The sequence below is a fragment of the Brassica rapa genome, chromosome A10 (genome assembly GCF_000309985.2).
Source record: "Brassica rapa cultivar Chiifu-401-42 chromosome A10, CAAS_Brap_v3.01, whole genome shotgun sequence".
In the NCBI taxonomy this organism is placed as follows: domain Eukaryota; kingdom Viridiplantae; phylum Streptophyta; class Magnoliopsida; order Brassicales; family Brassicaceae; genus Brassica; species Brassica rapa.
The window spans coordinates 555,970-575,649 of NC_024804.2; the positions used below are offsets into that span (position 1 = coordinate 555,970).

Below are 19,680 nucleotides of genomic sequence, written 5' to 3' on the forward strand. Positions count from 1 at the left end.
AAACTGACCTAACCCTAAACCCTGCCTAATTTTAAACCTTACCTAATTCTAAACCCTACTAATCCTAAACCCTACTAACCCTAAACCCTACTAACCCTACCTAACCCTAAACCCTACCTAACCCTAAACCCTACTAACCCTAAACCCTATCTAACCCTAAACCCTACCTTCTAAACCATACCTAACCCTAAACCCTACCTAACCTTACCCTACCTACCCTAAAACCTTTTTAACCCTAAACCCTACCTAACCCTAAACCCTTCCTAACCCAAAACCCTGCCTAACCGTAAAAACCCTACCTAACCCTAAACCCTTTCTAACCCTAAACCCTACCTAACACACTAAACCCTGCTAACCCTAAACCCTGCCTAAACCTAACTCTAAAACCCTACCTTAACCTAACCATAAATCCCATCTAACCCTAAAACTCTACCAACCCTAAGCACTAAAAAATAATCTCAAAACTTAAAGCTAAAAAAACCTAAACTCTACCGCTATATAATTTGTTGTTGTAATATTCAAATAACAAATTCTGTAGCAGATTTTAAATCTTACATCTATTATTTTAATTGCCAAAATATTTTGAAAATTGTATCTTATGAATAAAAAAGATAAATTATATTTTAATAATGTTAAACTTTGTTAAAATAGAATGAAAAACTATTATCATAAATAAATAAAGAATTTTGATGAAATTTGAAAATCTTCGAATCAATAACAATTAATTAGTAATATTTCAAAAACCCTTATACTATTGTAGCAGTAGAATCTCAAAAAAAAAAAAAATTAAAGTTCTCAAACATTTATTTGCCAATAACCATCCTTAAATCTTTGCTCATTCAAAAAAATAATATTCTTTACATAAATTGGAAACAATTTTGTTTTTTGACTAGAGACCCAAGTTTAAATTATACCACTAAAATATTTTAATATTTAATTGTTCAGAAATAACAAGTTAATGTTCTTAAAACAATAACTATTCTTAAATCTTTGCTCATTCAAAAAAATAATATTCTTTACATAAATTGGAAACAAGTTTTGTTTTTTGACTAGAGATCCAAGTTTAAATAATGGGCAATTGTCAATAATAGCACCTTTTGAAGTTTATGTCTCAAAAATAGCACTAGAACGAAAAAGTCACAAAAATGACATTCATTAAAGGTTAAAATATCCCTAATACCCTTGGTTTAAAATTAAATAAACAAACAAAAATAAATAAAAATAAATAAAATAAAAAAAAAATTTATAGTTTCAGATTACATGTTTTCAGATTCGAAATTTTTATAATTTTTTTTTTTTTAATTTTTTTTTTATAATTTAAAAATACTTTTTGAAACTGATTTTTAAATTTTTATTTTTATTTTAGTATTTATTTTTTATAAAATTTTAAACCCTAATTCCAAAACCCCACCCCTTAACTCTAAACCCTAAGGTTTGAATTAATTAACCCAAGGGGTATAAGTGTATATTGACCTCTTTAATGAAACCTATTTTTGTGACTTTGAGCCTTGAGTGCTACTTTGGGAACAAAAACTTGGTTTAGTGCTATTCTAGTCTTTTTCTCTTAAATAATACCACTAAAATATTTAATATTTAATTGTTCAGAAATATATATATATATATTTACATATTCGAGAGTAGACAATACATAGATGATACTAAATTGATCGCAATAATTCTTTTTGGAAAACACAATATAACTAGTATAGTATATAAAGAACTTTTCAAAAATTTATGAAAATACTTAAGCCCGCATCGCGGATAAAACACCTAGTATCTAACCTATACTAAAAGGAGAATATACTCTACAGAGAATGATGCCACGTCCTCTTAAAAAAGCAACCAATAAAAACATTTAAATTCGCCACGTCATAGAGAAACATGTATTTTATTGGGCTGTGTTTACATTTTTAAAACAGCCCATATTGCCTTTCATTTCTGACACCTAAAGTTTCATTTTCCCCTGACTCTTCCTCTTCCTCTTTGCGGTCACGATCAAATTTTCATCAATATATTGATTATGCTCTTTAATCCTGCTTCAATGGTTTCGTTCTATCTCCCTCTCTTTCTCCTGCTATATAAAGCGTTCCATCTCATCTTCATTCCAACCATAATCGGAACTCTGCAAACATTTTATTTTACTTGATGATAAGTGAAAGAACAGCTTCAAAGCGAGAGAGACCTTCCTGAGTCGACTCGGACCGAGTTGGCTTTTCTTTCTTACTCTCCTCAACTGTATTCGTTATCGCGTTCTCTCCCTCTCTGTTGCGTAATTTTCGTTTGGTGAGTCTCTTCTCTTGCTCTTCGTTGTTATGCGATTTGATTTCTAGGTCTTAAAGATTTCAATTAGTTTATATGCCATTTCAAGTTCGATCCTTTTTCTCTTTTTGATTCATTAACAAGAGCAAACATGCATGATTAATAGCATTAATCTCGGATGATTGTTAGATTGTTTTTGTATAAACACTAAAACAATGAATGCTTCGTAAAGAAATATTAATGCTTTGTAACCAACATTTGTTTCCGTTACTTTTTATTTTCTTAGTTTTAGATGATTCTCTATTAGTTAATTGCATAAAGTTTTGATTTTTGTGTGTTTATCACTCACGCTTGATTTAATCTCTTTATTTTTCAGATTGTTGTTAAGTTCATGTTATCTAGACTTTAACTATGGAAGCGCGTCTTGTGGTCTACCTTATCGTTTAGTTCAAGAAATTTGGTTTCTTGGTCTTGGATTTTGAAGCCATCAGAGGCTGTGACTTCTCTGGTTTTGATCTCCACATTCATGTCATGTAAGCCCGACAGTCCTGTTCAGACACAAATGGCAGTTTCGCTTCTAAAGAGCCCCTTGACCGGGGAGTTCCACGAGTTCAACAAGATTGGGATGAAGTCTTCTCTCCTTCTTATTATTTCAAAATAAATAAATATACCTATTATGTTTCCCATAGCGCATCTAGAAGCAATGTTAACCGTGACAAAAAAAAACAAAAATTGATCCAACTTCTCTTGGTATATTGTTAACTGTTTCATTTGAGTAAAGTTCAATTAAGTTTCAAGTTTTGTGTTAGGTGTAGCGACAGAATATGATTTCGGGTATTAAAACTGTCCTCAAAGTATGTTGAAATCCACCCTTACGCTACACAAAAAAAAGTTAAGGGGTTACATGATGGCTTATAAAGTTCTTTATATTTTAGCAATATTTCTACAGATTGAGAAGAGATAAGATCATGAAATGGTTCTCAAGATTTGTGTACAAAGGGATTAATTTTGTTTCCTTATCGTTCTTTCAGAGGTGAACTTTAAGTCAAGAAGATAAATCTATCAAAGATATCAAATTTCTTGACACTAAAGAAATATTATGTGCTGACTCCACAACAAACATGGAGTCATTCATTCGTATTTGACTCCACTTAGTTGCATGTTTAATTTTATCCCTTTTTCTTTACCAGGAGCATTTAGAACACATAAGATCCAATGTTACATATGGAAAATAAGGAACGTTTCCGTTAACAGATCAAGGTATTATTTCACCTGCATAGCTGCTAAAACTAACATTTTCCTGCTTTCTAACCCAAAAGATTATTAGTCCTATTATATCTGATGTTTAATTCATATGCCCAGATACAATGGTCCTTTCAATTGCAGATGATTTCAGAAACAAGTGTTACAAGATACCAGGACCTCTTCCTCAATGCCATCACCAAAGCAATGTAATGGCACATTTGCAGCATCCAAATTTGGTGTCGATGAAACTATGTCTGCTTTGGTGTCAATGAAACTATGTCCTTTCAACTTTTTTTTTTCAATTCGAGTACAATTAAAGAATATTTTATTCTGGAAAAGTAAAGGATCTATGTATTTTAGATGTGTGTATACTTAAAAGTGATATAGAGCTCAAAGTTAACAATGTGTGGAAGTTTCAATTAAACAAATTTTTGTCTAAATAGCGAAGAGAAGAGTACAAAAAGAATACAAAATAACAAGCCACCACAAATAACCAGGAAACTTTAGTAGATTAACATTTAAGTTTGATTTCGTTTGTCAAAACATGTTTAGTGGGAATTAGTTTAGATGGTTTGTGGAAACTCAGAGATACAATAATTCTAATTGTGTTTGTCTTATAAGAAAAGTATATTTACCTTGCTTCGAAGGTCCTGCAACACATCTGAAGTAGTGAATTACCAACACCTGGAACTTTATATTTTTTATGAATATTAGAATAAATCTTTGTTTTTTCTAACACATTACAACATGTCTATAATGGCTATACATTGATATTAATGGTTCCAGAGAAAAAGAAAACATATAGTTAACTCACCCTCATGTCATCTAAATCGTATAAATAACATACATTATAATTTCAAAAGAAAAAGTTACAGAAAAAATTAAACACACATTGCAAATAGGGAAAGCTCACTCTACAATCTCTTTAAAAAACTAAATTCATTTCTTTTTGGTTATTTGGCAAATAAACCCTTGCAAATATGACCAAAAAAAAATTCACATCAAAACTAGGTGTAGTTTAACATGGAACAAAGAAAACCAAATAAGCAAAAATATGTCTTTTATTTAATTTCTTAGTAGTACTTTTTATTCAAATATAGAAAAATATATTAAGATAACAGAATTTTGATCAGATCACAATGATCCAAATAACCGAATACTATTTTAAGTAAATAGATAAATATGCCAAGTTATATATTTTAAAATTACAATTAACACATTGGTTAAATTTAAGACAAAAACAATTGAATTCGATACAATAAATACAGAAACTAACCAATTGAAAAATAAAAGTAAAAGAGCAATACAAATATTTGAACAACAATGCATGTGCTGACTTATAATATAGCTATATTGTAGATAATGCATATATTGTAGATAATGCATGTATGTTACTATTATCTTAACATCCACAAGATATCATTGATCACTAACAACAATGCATGTGCTGACTTTCTTACACTCTTTTAATTCCGGGAAATTGGTTAATTCATTAGTATGTTTTGCTTCCTTGACCTTGTGTTGGAGGGAGCTTTTATATATTATTCTATGATGTAAAGTTCATATTTTACTTATGGTCCTTATGTACCTTTTGAAGAAGCCTTTACCATTTGTTTCAGAGCTTGAATCTCATGAATTTGAAATGGAATTTTCAATAGCCAGTGAGGAAGATAAGAAAATGGGACATCAAAAAGACAGACGTGAATCACGATCGACATTGAAAGTGTGAAGAGCAGGGCCAGAGATAGAGACATGATGAAAAGGATAGTGAATGCGACCGCCACAATGGGAGAAATTGTTATAGACACCTTAGCAGAGAACATAGTGAGAAAAGGGAACGTGAGAGAGACTTTATGGATGATAGTGATCATTACAAAAATCGAGACCGTGACAGATACTGATAATGTGTTGCAGTTATTTTTTGGTTTAAGATTGTTGCATTCTTAAGTTGATGGTATCATCATTTATCCATAGGAAGAGGTCTTTCGATCGAGAAAGAGAGGAGAGGCACAGGCCAGGGTCACGCTCTCGCTCGAGCAGCCGCTCTTAACGTAAGTCAAGGTCACAAGACTCACAACATATGGATGAGTCTGAAAATAGATCACGTTCACTTTTACAGGTAGAATAGTGGTGGACAGCAAGATGGTTGGAGATTGCAGGAGTCATGTCTGCGCTATCACCACAATGCATAAAACATTAACTCTTGGAGCATAGTTGTTACTGTTTGAGGAACTCAAGGTCATGAATATGAGAGAATCTGGTAATGTTTTAGCCGAAAAGAAGAAAAAGCCTAAGGTGATCTGAAACAGAACAAATGAGTATGCTTATGTTTTGAAATCTGCTATAAAAACGAGTATAGTTAGAAGCTTTGGCAGATTCACTCTTTCTTCTCCTGTCTCTTATTCATTTTATAACTTTTCTTGTGTGGAAACATTTACTTTCTGTTCGCCTAAGGTTTGGTTTCGAATATAATTCTGATTTGTATCATAATGGAATAATATAAAACATTTCAAATTTGCATATTTGAATAAAATCACAGTGAAACTTATGGCTTAGTTTTGTAAAAATCTTGAAATTCAAAAATAAATATTCGTAGGGGATGCTTAAAACAAATAACTCTTCAAATAGAACACACATATGATTCCTATAGACTCATGAAACTGATATGCTGTGAAAACTTAGTTGCGCATTTAGGATTCTTGAGGTGATCAATTTTACTAAAAATAACTTTACAGATTAGATTTCTTAAACTAATCAATTTTTGCCTTTTAAGTATTGTTCGGAACTCATATTTTAACTATAAATAGGAAAAAAAGACGTAAAAGTGTACGAATGGTGCTATTATTACAACATAAACTTCAATTTAATAAAATGGAATTGGTCAAGTAAGCTGTACAATGAATATATGTTAACGTGTTTGAATATCCCATAATTAAAATACGTTAGAGCTTCATATAGCAAAAGAGAGTTTCAGCATTAACTCTCAGTAGTATATTTTATACAGGAGATGCCCAAGATAGAATCATTTTAAATATAAAAAAAATGTTGAACTGCTCAGGAAAATTCCTTTTGGCTTATAAGTATGGATAAACGATCTGAAACAACCTACACATAGCCATACATAAAATTAAATACTAAATTGTCACAATCTCAAATGATAATAAGTTTTATATAATGACATATTCATATGTATCATCATATAATCTTACATATATAAAATAAAACCTCAAAGCAAAAAATAAAAAATAAAATAAAACCAAAGAAAACAATCACAAAGGATATGAAACAAGTATAAAAAAAATTGTCTCTATTATTTGTCCAATACATAACATGAATTTTCATTTAAAATACATTTCATTTTTTTCAAATAATTAATAAAATTGACATATACTAATAGTATTTTATTGTTTACTGTGACGCACTACCAAATCATCAACGGCCTTGAACGCGTCGTGGAAGGTTCAACAGAAGCCAAACACATTCATATGTGGTTGCGATGGCGTTTAAGGTTGAAGGCCGGTTTTCTAATAATGTATAAGGAGGTATGGAGTTTGTGGATTGGGCTTAATAATCCGACGTCCAGTATTCAAGCCGACTCTGGTTTATACAAACCGGTTTGCAAAACAGCATCAGGAGTTTCCGTCTAAGATCTCTATATCTAATAGTACAATACTTTCCAATTTCCTTTGTAGTATAATAATAATAATAACATATATCATATCACTTAATAGGAAAATAAAATGTTACTGTCTTCAAATTTAGTTTTGAAAAGAAAATTTTCGTTTATCTCATTTATTTACAATGTTATACCAAATAAGTTTGTACAAAGATCAATTTAGATTGGAGCATCACCAATGAATGCAATTTTAGAAGTTTTTTTAAAATTTTTTTAAAAAAATTCTATTTTGCTTTCCACTATTCCAAATTTTTTTAATAATTACCTTAAGAGTCTAAAAAAGTAATAGAAGTATTTTCTACTCTAACATACACACAATATTGCAAGGTCATATATTTTCTACGCAGTACATCTTCATATGTAAAATGCACATAATCTATCAAAAGTATTTTTATGTAGTATCTAAACATGGAATCGTTCATATGTAGTATTCCAAATTTTTATATAAAAATATTTATTTACAAAATAATAAATAACAAATAAATTTTAATATTAAGATAAATTACAGTTTCAAAATTTAAAGATTTATTCAATCATTTTTATATGTCATCAAACTTTACATATGATGTATAAAGCTATATATGATACATAGAAATATTAATATAACAATATTATTGTATTTACTTAAATTTATGCTAACTAACGTATTCTTAACCAATTTCAGGCTATTTCTTTCTTATGAACCTCAACGCAACTTCTGGTCTACAAAAGACTTAATCTGTTTCTTACATTATTTATGTTTACTTGGCTAATTGCATAAACTCAATATTCACCATTTTTCCAAACATTTTGGAAAATACAATGCTTCTATTCTAAACAAAAAACATCGAAATTTATAATCAAAAATCGACTATCAACACACTTTTCCGCGCATCGCGCGGAGAGAGGACCTAGTAGAAATAAAATCGGTGCACCATCCACATTTTCAAAGTCTAAACAAAATTGATTCGGGAGGTACCAAATACAATAACCAAATTCTTTTTTTTTATGGGCCCAATTTTTTAGACTTTTAAAAATGTGGATGGTGCACCGACTTTATTTCTATATACAATACTTATATAGTTTTACCAATAATAAAATACATGAATAAAAGAAATTATTAAAATTTGTCTCCCAAATAAAAAATAGCTTGATCTATTAAAAACATGAATAAATGAAATAGAAAATTTGTTTACACCATGTGAACTGTGTGCAATGAGGTGTAGCTTGGGCCTATCGTGTTCTTAAGTCTCATTCTCATTATTATTGGACCCTTAAAAAAAACATTATACTGGGTTTCCTATTAAGAATTGAGACTCAAGGAAACCTGTCTCTATTTAGTTCAACTCAACACTCAACTTCCTCCTGATGATGTTTTTATGTCATTTTGTCCCTCCTCAAATAAAAGAGACAGTTATCCTGTAGGGTCGGATGTAGGAAGTGCAGGTGATATCTCACAAGTCACAAGTGTGGATCAAAGGCTCTAAAAGTAACAAATGGGAAACAATGTCGAGAAACTGGGGAGCTAATTGGCCTTAACGGACAAAAGTCTCATCCAAAATTCATACAAGTAATGGTAAGATCAAGACAGCACTAGACGTTGTTCCACCAAATTGACAGTTTGGCCAGAGCTTCAAAAGCAACCTCAACTTCTAAAACCAGATTATAAAAAAAAAACTTGATTCCTTGAATGAAATGTTACATAATTCAAATATCGGGAGAAAGTTTTTCAAAATATCAAATTGTACATAATCAAAGTATCATCAAGCCTCTCTTTTATCTCCTCATCACACGGTTACGCTCTCTCTTGCGGAACCGTTCCATCATGATCTGGTCAGTTGCAGCTTGTCTGGTATTCCCTGAATCCGTAGCATTATTGTTAGTAGTAGACGGTTTAGGTCCTTCCCCATCAGCTCGAGGTCCTTTATCTTTGTATAACTCGGGATGTTCTGCGTGTTTTAAAAGTTGATCAGTACACGAATCCACAGGCATATCGAACTAACATATAGAAAAAAAGAGAATTCATAAAGCAAAACCTCTTCTAAGCTTTTCAGCATAATCTTTCCCGCGTTGGAAATAATCTGCACTGTAACTAGACGGAATGTTAAACTCTGATTTTGGCCGACCCGTAAGCCTCTTCTCTTGAAGAAGCTTCTTGGCCGCTTCCGTTTCTTCAATGTTCTTCAGCTTGTATCTAACATTGAAGAACCAAACCATTAGTCTTTGAAACATAGAAAAAACACTTATCATCAATCTATGGAAAAAAGTTATTCATCATACTCTATTGGTAGTTGCACTTCAGCTATTCCAGTAGTCCACTGTGTTGAGCTCTCTTCGGAGCTACGCTTCTTAACCTGAGAAAGTTCAAAGTCTTATAACTCTTGCTACATTCTTACATCAAACACATTAAACCCCTCAAAAGCGAAACTTACTTTAAGATGATCAGGGATCTTATACAACTCATCTTCCACTCGCTTCAACTCATTCTCAACCTCCTCTGCATCCTCAAGACTCTTCCCCCTTTTCTTAGCAAGTTCTTGTTCAACGTACTTTACCCTATTGAATCAAAAACATAAGCATAAACGCTAACAAAAACAAACTCACTAGCTTAAAGATAGGCCCTTACATGTTGGGATCTTCAATCAAAACAGCAGTCTCTTGAGCAAAAGTATCCTGCAACACAAGCTCCTCTTTCTCTCCTTCCGCTTCAGCTTTCTCAGCTGTTTTCCCTTTCCCCGTGCTATTCTGCGCCGTGGACAAAGCTGGGATCCCTAGCTTCCTCTCTCTCAGCTTCTGTAAAAACTTCACCTCTTCCAATGCCAATCTGCAAACTCACCAAATCAACCAAAGACCTAAACTTTCTAACTACCCATCAAGCCAATTGAAGAAAACTCATACGACAGAAACAAATAAAAGCCCTAAAAACAAGATTTTGAATTCGGAACTGACCTTCGTTTCTCTTCTTCTTCTGAGCTCGCTGCTTTACTTTGCTCATCTTCTTCTTCCTCCTCCTCTAACGGACGTTTCCTGAAATTTCTCTTCGGCGGCATCGCAGAGAGTATCAGCTTCTTCAAATTTGATTGCTTTGAGAGCTGATCGAGACTCTGAGATTTCTATTCAACCGACGAAGAAGACGCTACTTCAGGCTTTGTATTGATTTCTTTAAGTGGGCCTTATTAGGCCCATATTAGGTTATGTTGGCCTAATATATACAGTAACAGGCCCATCTTAGCTTATAAAGGATAAATTTTATTTTTCAAACCAACATAAACCAGTCAATTACAGTATTAATTTCTTTTTAGTTACATCAACATTCAAAGCTTGAAACATTTACATTTAATTGAATTATTTCTTGGTAGAGAGCCTTTCTTTAATCTTGTCAACCATCTTAGATCCCACCTGAAATGTCTTTGTCAACACATCTTCCGGCAAAGCAGGATCGGCCGCAAAAAGTGTTGCCGCAACAGAAACCGTTCCAGGTAACTGACTATTAAACGCACACAAAACAGATGCCGGAGATTTTCCATTATTCTTTTGAAAATGGACAAGTCCTCTTGGGAAAACAAAAACTTCACCAGTCTTAATGGTTTGTGAGAAAAGCTTGTTTGATGTTGTGATAAACCCAACTTCGAGCTCTCCTTCGAGGACAAAAACGACTTCTGTGGCGCGTGGGTGAGTGTGAGGTGGGTTTAGGCCACCCGGTGCGTAGTCTATACGTGCTAGGGAAACTGAGAGAGTGTTGAGCCCTGGGATCTTCTCCACGTTGGCTCCCGTCACGGCTGAGCCCATTGTGGAGTTTATGACGGCGGGGCTTGAGATTCCAGCGAAGAAAAAGTCGGACGATGTGATGTTTGACATTTCTTTGCATGGGAACCCGTTCAACTTGGTTCCTGCAACATACATATTGGGTCGTTTAAAAAAAAAATATATTGGGTCGTTTACTATGTAACACAAGGCGTTTAATTTTTTATCCGATGTGATCACTAAACCCCTAGATTCAATTATGAAAATATGTCTTTGACTTACAAGCTACAACCTGACTGATTCTTATGAAGTCAACTCTATTTTGATTTGAGATTCTCACGTCTTTATTTATACAAAAATTGAAAATTAAGACTGGAATTTCACCTAGATGTTTTGATTTTTTGAAAATTTATGAAAGATGAACGAGATATCAAAAAATTTATAGATCCCAAGAATAATTACTAAAAAACATCAAAATTTTATTTATATTAATGGAAATAGTAATTTTTTTTGTTAATCAAGTTATGAAGAATTGAAGATGAACCGGAATATCAGATACAACGACCTAGCCTAACACTTAGTACTTTTGGTGAAAAAAACGAAAAGACAAGAGTACAAGAACTAATATTTACCATGAGATTTATCAGCAACGCAGAGATCTTGAAGGGCATCGGGATCGTATGCATGAATCGAAGCAATAATGCAAGATAGCACGATGGTAATGAAATTTTTTGAATTCATCATGGTTCAAAAAGGTGAAGAATTATATGATTATTGTTTAAAATTTCAAGGAAAGAAGCTCGTGATTCTTTAGAAAATACTACAACTAGCTAGGTTTTTGTCTTGATATTTATAGAACATGGACCATCCGTATTGATCGGCAAGTCATTTGCTTGAGAAAACACACGAAAATTCATCTGTCTTTACCAAACTAAGAAATGTACGTCAAAGCTAAGTAGGTGAAACTATAGCTTTCTGATATATCTTTCACTACAACCAAATCTTAAATTAGACGATACGATATTCGGTATAAGGAGAAATTGTATATATATACGTCAAATATTTATCTTCCAACTAAAAGAAGCATAAGCACCTATTAATTAACGGTTAGTCCAGTTTACTTGGTTCTTTTGTGTAACATTGTCTTTTTATACCCCAGTGGACCCACATTGGACAGACTGAGCTGTGAGCATCGGAAATTTTACTTCTCACTTTTTATGGATATTTGATATAATCCTATTGCTAATCAATTAAAATACAAGTTTAAACACATGACGATCTCAAAACAGTATATCAGATAATAATAAAACCGTTTTATACTCTTTTTGAACACTATAAAACTTTATACAGCACAAAACAGTATGTAAATAACTCAAATGTACAAGATGGTTGGTGCAATGAATCGCTGTAATTAAAACAAATTGGTCAATTCCAGATCCAAATATATTAAATCACATTGTGCATATGTCTTATTTTCGATTTTCTGTTTTTTCCTAATCAAGAACATTTCATACAAACTTTTCTGAAGCAACTTACAGATTATAGTCTTCCACCCATCGTATGGGAAGAAAAATCAAGGAAACTTGGGAAAAGGAACCAAACCGCAAAGACATTGAGTAGAAGAAGCTGGTAATGCTGTTGTAGGAAAGAGAGATTGGTTAGATGTGTGTGGGATTAATAGATTACTAAACGGTGGCAACAGCGAATTCGACGCCGGGATTAACGGTGACGACGTTGTTTGATTCACCAGATTTATACCCTGAGCTATAGCGCGCCATCGCCGTCACAAGGTGGTTGTGCATTCCAAAGTTTAATGTCGCTTGAGCAAAATAAGGATTCATCCCCATTATAGACATCACCTGCAATTACAACATTATTTTTACTAGTTAATTTCTGAATTTATAAAATAATAATCAGAGACGACCTTAAAGCCAAGCAAAGCAAGCATCCGCTTGCAGCTTCAAATTTTACAGTTAATATAACCTTTAAAAACAGCCAATATTTTAGAAAAAAATACAAAACCAGTCATTTTTTATTTTGCGGTCTTAAGTGAATACGTGAATCTCAGGACCGGTTCTGATAATAATATAGATACATATATTGATGATTAAATGAATGAAAGGGCATTATAGTACAGAAGTGATGCAGTGATTAGCTTATAAAGGTTTCAAATTGAGCTTAGCAGCGAATAAAAGCGGATTGATTGATAAATAAATATTAGCAGTGTATATATTATAGTTTTAATTTTTAATATAAAGGGTGTTACAAAAACAAACAAAGAAATTCAGCAATTAATCATAGAGTATCCTATTCCCTATTTCTCTATGCTTCTTGTTTTTTACTACCAGAACTTGTGATCTCTTTCATTATTATCACACAATTGTTCATACGAGAGATGTTCTAAACTTAAAGCTTATTTCTTATAGATAATACACTTCTTTTATTTCTTGGTTTACTTTCGAACATAAAGTTCCTTATAAGCAAGCACAATATATATGGCATGGATCGTTAAAAGGTCTAATAGTCTAATCGACCACATAAACTTGTGGTGTGACCATTATACATGGTCTTCTTATAACTCCAGTTCTTTATATCCAAGTGGTAAACACCAAAAAGCAGCTTTTTTTTCATCAATTAGAAATCACTTGATAAAAATAAGAACTTTCATCTATCGGACCGATTGAGATCATATAGCAAGAACAACTAAACGAGTTATGATCGCAAGCTCGCAAGCCTTAACGATCCTTTTTGACACACAATTATCCTAGACGACCACCAACTATATAGAGTATATACATATATATATATATATATATATATATATATATATTTCATATAATCATACATGTATATATATACTGAATAAAGTAGTTAACATATAGACCTGGAGTTGAAGTTGAAGATCTTTCATATACTCAATGGCTTTATCGAGAACAGAAACCGTGTCCTCCTGAAAATCGAAAACAAAACGTACACATCCCACCGGTTATTAGAGAAAAAAAAACGCAACCTAAAGCAAGATTTCTTGAAATATTGAACGATATACACTTTTTTTTTTGAACGATATACACATGATAGATATTTACATATAATATATAAATAGAGAGAGTAATATATAAAAATATACCAACCTTGTGACAATTAGGTAACAGTTTTTGTAGCTTACGCATCTTGTTACTCAACATATCGTTTCTTCTTCCCTTGAAACCTTTTCTTGTCACTGTAGGAACTTCTCTTGTGAACCCCTCCGATTCATCCTATACAGTTTTTATAGAAAAAGGAAAATTAAAAACGGTGAATTTAATATAGTAGTATACATAAGGCAACATGGGAGGTATACGTCGAATATATATCGACTTACATCACTGAAGATCTCGATACGAGACCGTTTTGGCTTCACATGCTTGTTTCTCAAATAATTTTGATTATCTGAAAAGTCATAGGTTTGATGATCATGATGATCACCAGTTTCAGAATGTTCATCAGGGACAGCCAACGTCAAGTCTTTCTCCGAGATTTCTTCTTCTCTATGAATCTCTGGAACAGTTTGAAACTGAATATCAGTTTGATCATGATCAACGTAGCCGTAGCTCGATTTTAAGCCGGTGATGAGACGTTCTTTATCACTTCTTGCTCTTTCTGATATACCCTGATCTTTCACAGCAAGTGATTCAACGTCGTTGTTCCACCCCAGCTCCATGAATCCTTGTTTATTTAACCTGCAGAAAAAAATAAAGTATTAGGTTTAATATGGCATCCACTACCGAAGAAAAGATATTCCAAATCGTAAGACAAGAAACCTAAACTCGGAAACCTCTCCCTAAATATACGTACATGTTAGTTAAAGAGAAACTGGAGATAGAGAGAGAGAGAGAAGTATTTGAGCGAGAGTATTTGACTTAAATGCTCCCAGGCACGAGTTTCGAGGCTAGGTTCAAAAAGTCAACATCTCATCCCTCCGCTGCTTAAACAGGCCAGCACCGCCGTGTCCGTACTTGCTCCGCTGCATTTATTTCGCCGGTGAAGTTTGGTGAAGCTGGTTTATTACTCCTTGAAGCACAGGCTTACCCCCTACGGTCTCTGTTTTGGCTTTAAATGAGCCATAAGCTGCAGATCTGGTTGAGAGAATGCTTCCTGTAACGAAGTAACTTTAACGCTTTGACCCTACAAGGTTGGGTAGTTAAGGTTATTCAAGCTTCCTGTGAATCTTTTACTGTGGAATACAGTTTTTACCTCATCTCTGAGGAGTTACCCGCTCTAGGTTCTTACTGCGAGATCTGCAGTTATATCTCTTAGACTTTACAGAAGAAAACAAAAAGACATCGGTGGTAAGATGTCTCTACGCAACTCAAGGCATGAAAAGGGCAAATGGATAGCTGACCCCACCAAATCATCTCGCCGTCCTCCTATCCAAATCCCACAGATAAACACTTCTGCGCTGATACAGGAGAACAAACTCACCCTGATTGGTCGAGTTACTAACCCCGCCATCCAAAAAACTCGCGCACTTGTGGATTTCTTTCTACAGCACTGGCGAGTGGCGGGTAAAATCACTGGCAGAGACTTAGGCCCCAACTTATTTCAGTTCAAGTTCGAGACTGAACAAGATCTTCTATCGGTCCTCTCTGAAGCACCTTTCCACTTCAAGCGATGGATGCTGATTCTTCAAAGGTGGGAACCGATAGTCTCTGACCACTTCCCCGCGCTGATTCCGTTCTGGATCACTATTCACGGAATTCCCTTGCACTACTGGACAGATGTAGCCCTGGAGGCCATTGGGAATGAACTGGGACCAGTGGAAACGTATGATGTTGAACGCGGGAGGATTAGGGTCCTGATCAATGGGTTAAAACCATTAGAGATGGCGCTGGAAATAAGCCTAGCAGGGGAAATCAAACAAGTGGAGCTTGAGTACGAGAACCTACAAAAACACTGCTTCCTCTGTCACTCTCTCTCTCATGAAAAGGAGGTATGCCCATCTCGTCGGACCCAATCAAACTTGAGCTCTGCAGCTCCAACAAAAATGGGAATCTCTCAAGTCCGAACTATGGACCGTTTGGAAGCTGATAAACGGAGACTAGATGCGAAGAAGCATAACTACTTGGGCCACCAACCCACAGAACAGGGAAGACCGGGATTTCCAAGACAATGGCAAAGTAGCTCCACCCGCTCGTATGATTGGAACCAGGACAAAAGCTTCAGATTTAATTACGGAGCCCGGCGTGACCCTTACTTCAAACAGAGCTCACTCTCTTCCGATAGAAGTAACCCAGCTTCACGACTTCCAGTACGAGATAGACTTTCACTCCGTACGGAAGAAGACTCTGTTACAAACAAGGACTCTCAGTCTCGCCACCATACTCGAGCTCAAAGATCAGAATGGAGACCGATCACAAGGAGCCCCCAAAGCGGAATTCCAATCCCTCTGAACTCTTTGGGCTCTCATACTCCATCCCCTCGGCCTCCTCGTGAGGGAGACGTAAATCACAGACTCGCATCATCTGCCTCAAAACAAGCATCAGGGGAAGGTAGTAGACCATCACAAGAGAGAAGGTCAGCGCTAGAGCGACTGTCACTACCAAATGAAAGAGTACCTCTACTCCAGGATGGGGTCCCAAATGCGGAATCTGGCAGACTTCAAGAGGTCCCAATTCAGCAGTTAGAAGAGGTACTACCTCTACCCCAATCTGGGGGAAGTAACCTACCTTCTAGCTCAAGAGTTCCAAGTAGGACAAGGGAAGAATTCGATCCATCTCAAGATCGATCCCCCATCCGCACCCTCAGTGAAGATAGGGTACATGTCTCACTCAGATTGGGACCGCTGTTCCCAGACGACGAAGATGATCTACAAGAACTCGGTCCTAGGACAGGTAAAGACCTGGTAGCATCATCTGCTCCGCAACCACCGCTGGCTAAAAAGCGGGGTCCGAGAAGTCCACCTCAGGGAGTCGCTGTTAAAAAAAGAAGAGTTACAAAGGTACAGAACTCCCCCAAAAGAAGAGGAACTACAGAAACAAAGAAGAGTAAAACGACTCAGCCGAGATCCTCAGGAGGACAACCGCGAGTTAACATCATTCCACCATCGAGGAAGAAGGGAACGGATTTTCGGTCCGCTCCACCTCCTCTTCCTTAGTCAATCTGAGCTGGAACTGTCAGGGTATTGGGAGCGACCTGACAGTTCGTCGACTCCGAGAGTTTCGCACAAAGGACTCTCCGGAGATCATGTTTCTGATGGAGACAAAACAGAAGGATGAGGAGATTTACAAGATGTATAAGGGGACAGCCTTCACAAATCACTACACCGTACCACCCGAGGGACTTAGTGGAGGCTTGGCCCTCTCCTGGAAGGATACAGTGCAGATTGAAATCTTATTCTCTTCAGCAAATGTAATTGATACAAAAATTGAGTTCAATGGAAAAACCTTCTTTGTGTCATATATCTATGGAGCTCCAAATAGAGAAGATAGACCAAAGTTCTGGGAATCATTGTCAGAAATAGGAGCACAGCGGAGTGCACCATGGCTTCTCACGGGAGACTTTAATGATTTGCTTGACAACTCGGAGAAAGTAGGAGGCCCGTTGAGATGGGAAGGCTCCTTCTTATCCTTCAGGAACTTTGTGTCCCTCAATGGCCTATGGGATTTACAATTCTCGGGTAACTCCCTCTCGTGGAGAGGAACGAGATACACACACTTCATCCAATCTAGACTAGATAGAGCAATGGCAAATATTGAATGGATGGAGATGTTTCCTGCTGCTAGAAGTGAATACTTGAGGTTTGAAGGGTCGGATCATCGTCCGATGTTAACTCATTTTGACCAACACCTCAAGAAGAAAAAAGGCTTGTTTCGGTATGATAGGAGGCTGAGTGAGAAACCGGAAGTTCGCACCTTAGTGGAAACAACCTGGAACTCCTCTAGCACAGACTCAGTCTTGACAAAGATCAGCCAGATACGACGTAACCTGATCGAATGGGCGAAGGTACAGACAGCTGCAGCAAAAGAACATATACTCTCCCACCAAGTGCTATTGGAACAGGAACTGTCAACTGCCAACCCCAACACTGCACGTATCGGGGAGCTGAATGCGATCCTAACAAAAGCTTACGCGGAGGATGAAGAGTTCTGGCGCCAAAGGAGTCGTATCCAATGGCTAAATGGAGGTGATAGGAATTCGTCGTTCTTCCATGCGGTCACCAGAGAACGCAGAGCCTGCAACAAGTTCTCCATCATCGAAAATGAGGCGGGGCAGGGTTTCTTCGAGGAGAATCAAATAGTTCAGACGTTTGTACAATTCTACCAGCAGTTATTTACCTCCGGGAACACAGATGCGAGATCAGTGGTCGAAGAAGCTCTCTCACCGAAGGTTACTGCTGCAATGAATGAGAAGCTAATAAAAATCCCCGATATGGAGGAAATTCGAGCTGCAGTCTTCTCTATACACCCGGGAAAGGCACCAGGGCCAGATGGATTCTCGGCGGGGTTCTATCAGACGTTTTGGGATGTAATTGGGACTGATATCTTCCGAGACGTGAAGAGCTTCTTTGAAACAGGCCGAATGAACCCCCGTCAAAATGAGACTCACCTCAGGCTCATTCCAAAGACCAAGGGAGCAAAGAAGGTGTCGGACTATAGGCCCATTGCACTGTGCAATACACACTATAAGATAATTGCAAAGATCCTGTCTAGACGGCTCCAACCTCTGCTCCACTCTCTGATCTCGCCATCGCAGTCAGCTTTGTTCCTGGGCGAGCGATATCAGATAACGTGTTAATCACGCATGAGATACTCCACTATCTGAGAAAATCTGGGGCAAGGAAACGGGTGACCATGGCGGTAAAGACCGACATGAGCAAGGCATATGACAGGATTGAGTGGAGCTTCCTTCGTGAGGTACTGAGCAGATTGGGCTTCCATGACACGATAATCTCGTGGCTAATGGAATGTGTCTCATCGGTGTCATACTCCTTCCTGATAAATGGAGGACCGCAAGGTGCTGTTAAGCCTTCGAGAGGCCTCCGACAAGGTGACCCGCTCTCACCGTACCTGTTCATCCTTTGTACGGAGGTACTCTCAGGACTATGTCGACAGGCTCAAGAAAAAGGAACCTTACCGGGAGTAAAAGTGGGGCGGCACTGCCCTCCCATTAACCATCTCCTCTTCGCGGACGACACCATGTTCTTTGGGAAGTCGAATGCCGCTAGCTGCTCAGCCTTACTCTCTATCCTCCAGAAGTATGAGATGGCTTCTGGACAGTGCATAAATCGTGGGAAGTCGGCTATAACTTTCTCATCAAAAACCTCTCCAGAATGCAAAACGAGAGTGAAAGCTGAACTCAATATAAACCAAGAAGGGGGAATTGGAAAATACCTTGGTTTGCCGGAGCACTTTGGAAGGAAGAAAAGGGACATCTTCTCAAGCATCATTGATCGCATTAGACAAAAAGCCCAAGGGTGGACAGCGAGGTACCTCTCGGGAGCAGGGAAGATGGTGCTGTTGAAGGCGGTTTTGGCAGCAATGCCTACCTATGCCATGTCGTGTTTCAAGCTTCCGAAGTCTTTATGTAAGCAAATCCAATCTGTCCTCACAAGATTTTGGTGGGATGTTAAACCGGAGATTAGAAAAATGTGTTGGGTCTCTTGGGATAGGCTTACCCTCCCCAAGAGTGCCGGAGGACTTGGGTTTAGAGAAATTGAAGAGTTTAATGATGCACTGTTGGCAAAACACACTTGGAGACTGCTAAAAGACCCCTCCTCCCTGCTGGGACAAACACTCTTA

The 19,680-nt window shown here is 36.4% G+C and overlaps 3 protein-coding genes and 1 long non-coding RNA gene across 5 annotated transcripts; 1 reads left to right on the forward strand and 3 right to left on the reverse strand.

Annotated features, from left to right (window-relative positions):
* Window positions 1–1,557: 1,557 nt before the first annotated feature.
* LOC117129095 lies at window positions 1,558–7,391 on the forward strand. Its single transcript, XR_004452674.1, has 2 exons — window positions 1,558–2,283; window positions 2,636–7,391. It is a non-coding gene; the product is annotated as an uncharacterized LOC117129095 (long non-coding RNA).
* Window positions 7,392–8,822: 1,431 nt separating this feature from the next.
* On the reverse strand, window positions 8,823–10,341 carry LOC103844598 (protein COP1 SUPPRESSOR 2). The gene is made up of 6 exons (XM_009121398.3): window positions 10,109–10,341; window positions 9,786–9,983; window positions 9,592–9,715; window positions 9,440–9,513; window positions 9,196–9,353; window positions 8,823–9,108 (listed from the first exon to the last, which is right to left on the reverse strand). The coding sequence occupies exons 1-6, from the start codon at window positions 10,207–10,209 to the stop codon at window positions 8,936–8,938; spliced, it is 828 nt and encodes a 275-aa protein (XP_009119646.1). The 5' UTR covers window positions 10,210–10,341; the 3' UTR covers window positions 8,823–8,935.
* A 46-nt stretch (window positions 10,342–10,387) lies between these two features.
* Window positions 10,388–11,950, reverse strand: LOC103844597 (germin-like protein subfamily 2 member 2). 2 transcript variants are annotated; one of them, XM_018655653.2, is made up of 2 exons: window positions 11,536–11,950; window positions 10,388–11,061 (listed from the first exon to the last, which is right to left on the reverse strand). In XM_018655653.2, exons 1-2 carry the CDS (start codon window positions 11,645–11,647, stop codon window positions 10,505–10,507), a joined length of 669 nt encoding a protein of 222 aa, XP_018511169.1. In that variant the 5' UTR covers window positions 11,648–11,950; the 3' UTR covers window positions 10,388–10,504. The 2 variants fall into 2 exon arrangements, with proteins under 2 accessions (XP_018511169.1, XP_009119645.1); XM_009121397.3 differs by having other exon boundaries at window positions 10,388–11,049; window positions 11,536–11,795.
* A 249-nt stretch (window positions 11,951–12,199) lies between these two features.
* LOC103844596 (transcription factor HFR1) lies at window positions 12,200–19,480 on the reverse strand. Its single transcript, XM_033282451.1, is given in 7 exon segments — window positions 12,200–12,494; window positions 12,496–12,668; window positions 12,670–12,762; window positions 13,788–13,853; window positions 14,035–14,160; window positions 14,265–14,622; window positions 19,273–19,480. Coding segments are annotated over 7 exon segments (933 nt in total). The 5' UTR covers window positions 19,338–19,480; the 3' UTR covers window positions 12,200–12,442.
* Window positions 19,481–19,680: the final 200 nt, after the last annotated feature.

Coding starts and splice junctions, on each gene's coding strand:
- LOC103844598 (XM_009121398.3), bottom strand. CDS start 10,209: ATGCCGCCGAAGAGAAATTTCAGGAAACGTCCGTTAGAGGAGGAGGAA. Junction 9,984..10,108: donor GAAGAAGAAGAGAAACGAAG/GTCAGTTCCGAA, acceptor GTGAGTTTGCAG/ATTGGCATTGGAAGAGGTGA. Junction 9,716..9,785: donor TTGATTGAAGATCCCAACAT/GTAAGGGCCTAT, acceptor TTGATTCAATAG/GGTAAAGTACGTTGAACAAG.
- LOC103844597 (XM_018655653.2), bottom strand. CDS start 11,647: ATGATGAATTCAAAAAATTTCATTACCATCGTGCTATCTTGCATTATT. Junction 11,062..11,535: donor CGTTGCTGATAAATCTCATG/GTAAATATTAGT, acceptor AACGACCCAATA/TGTATGTTGCAGGAACCAAG.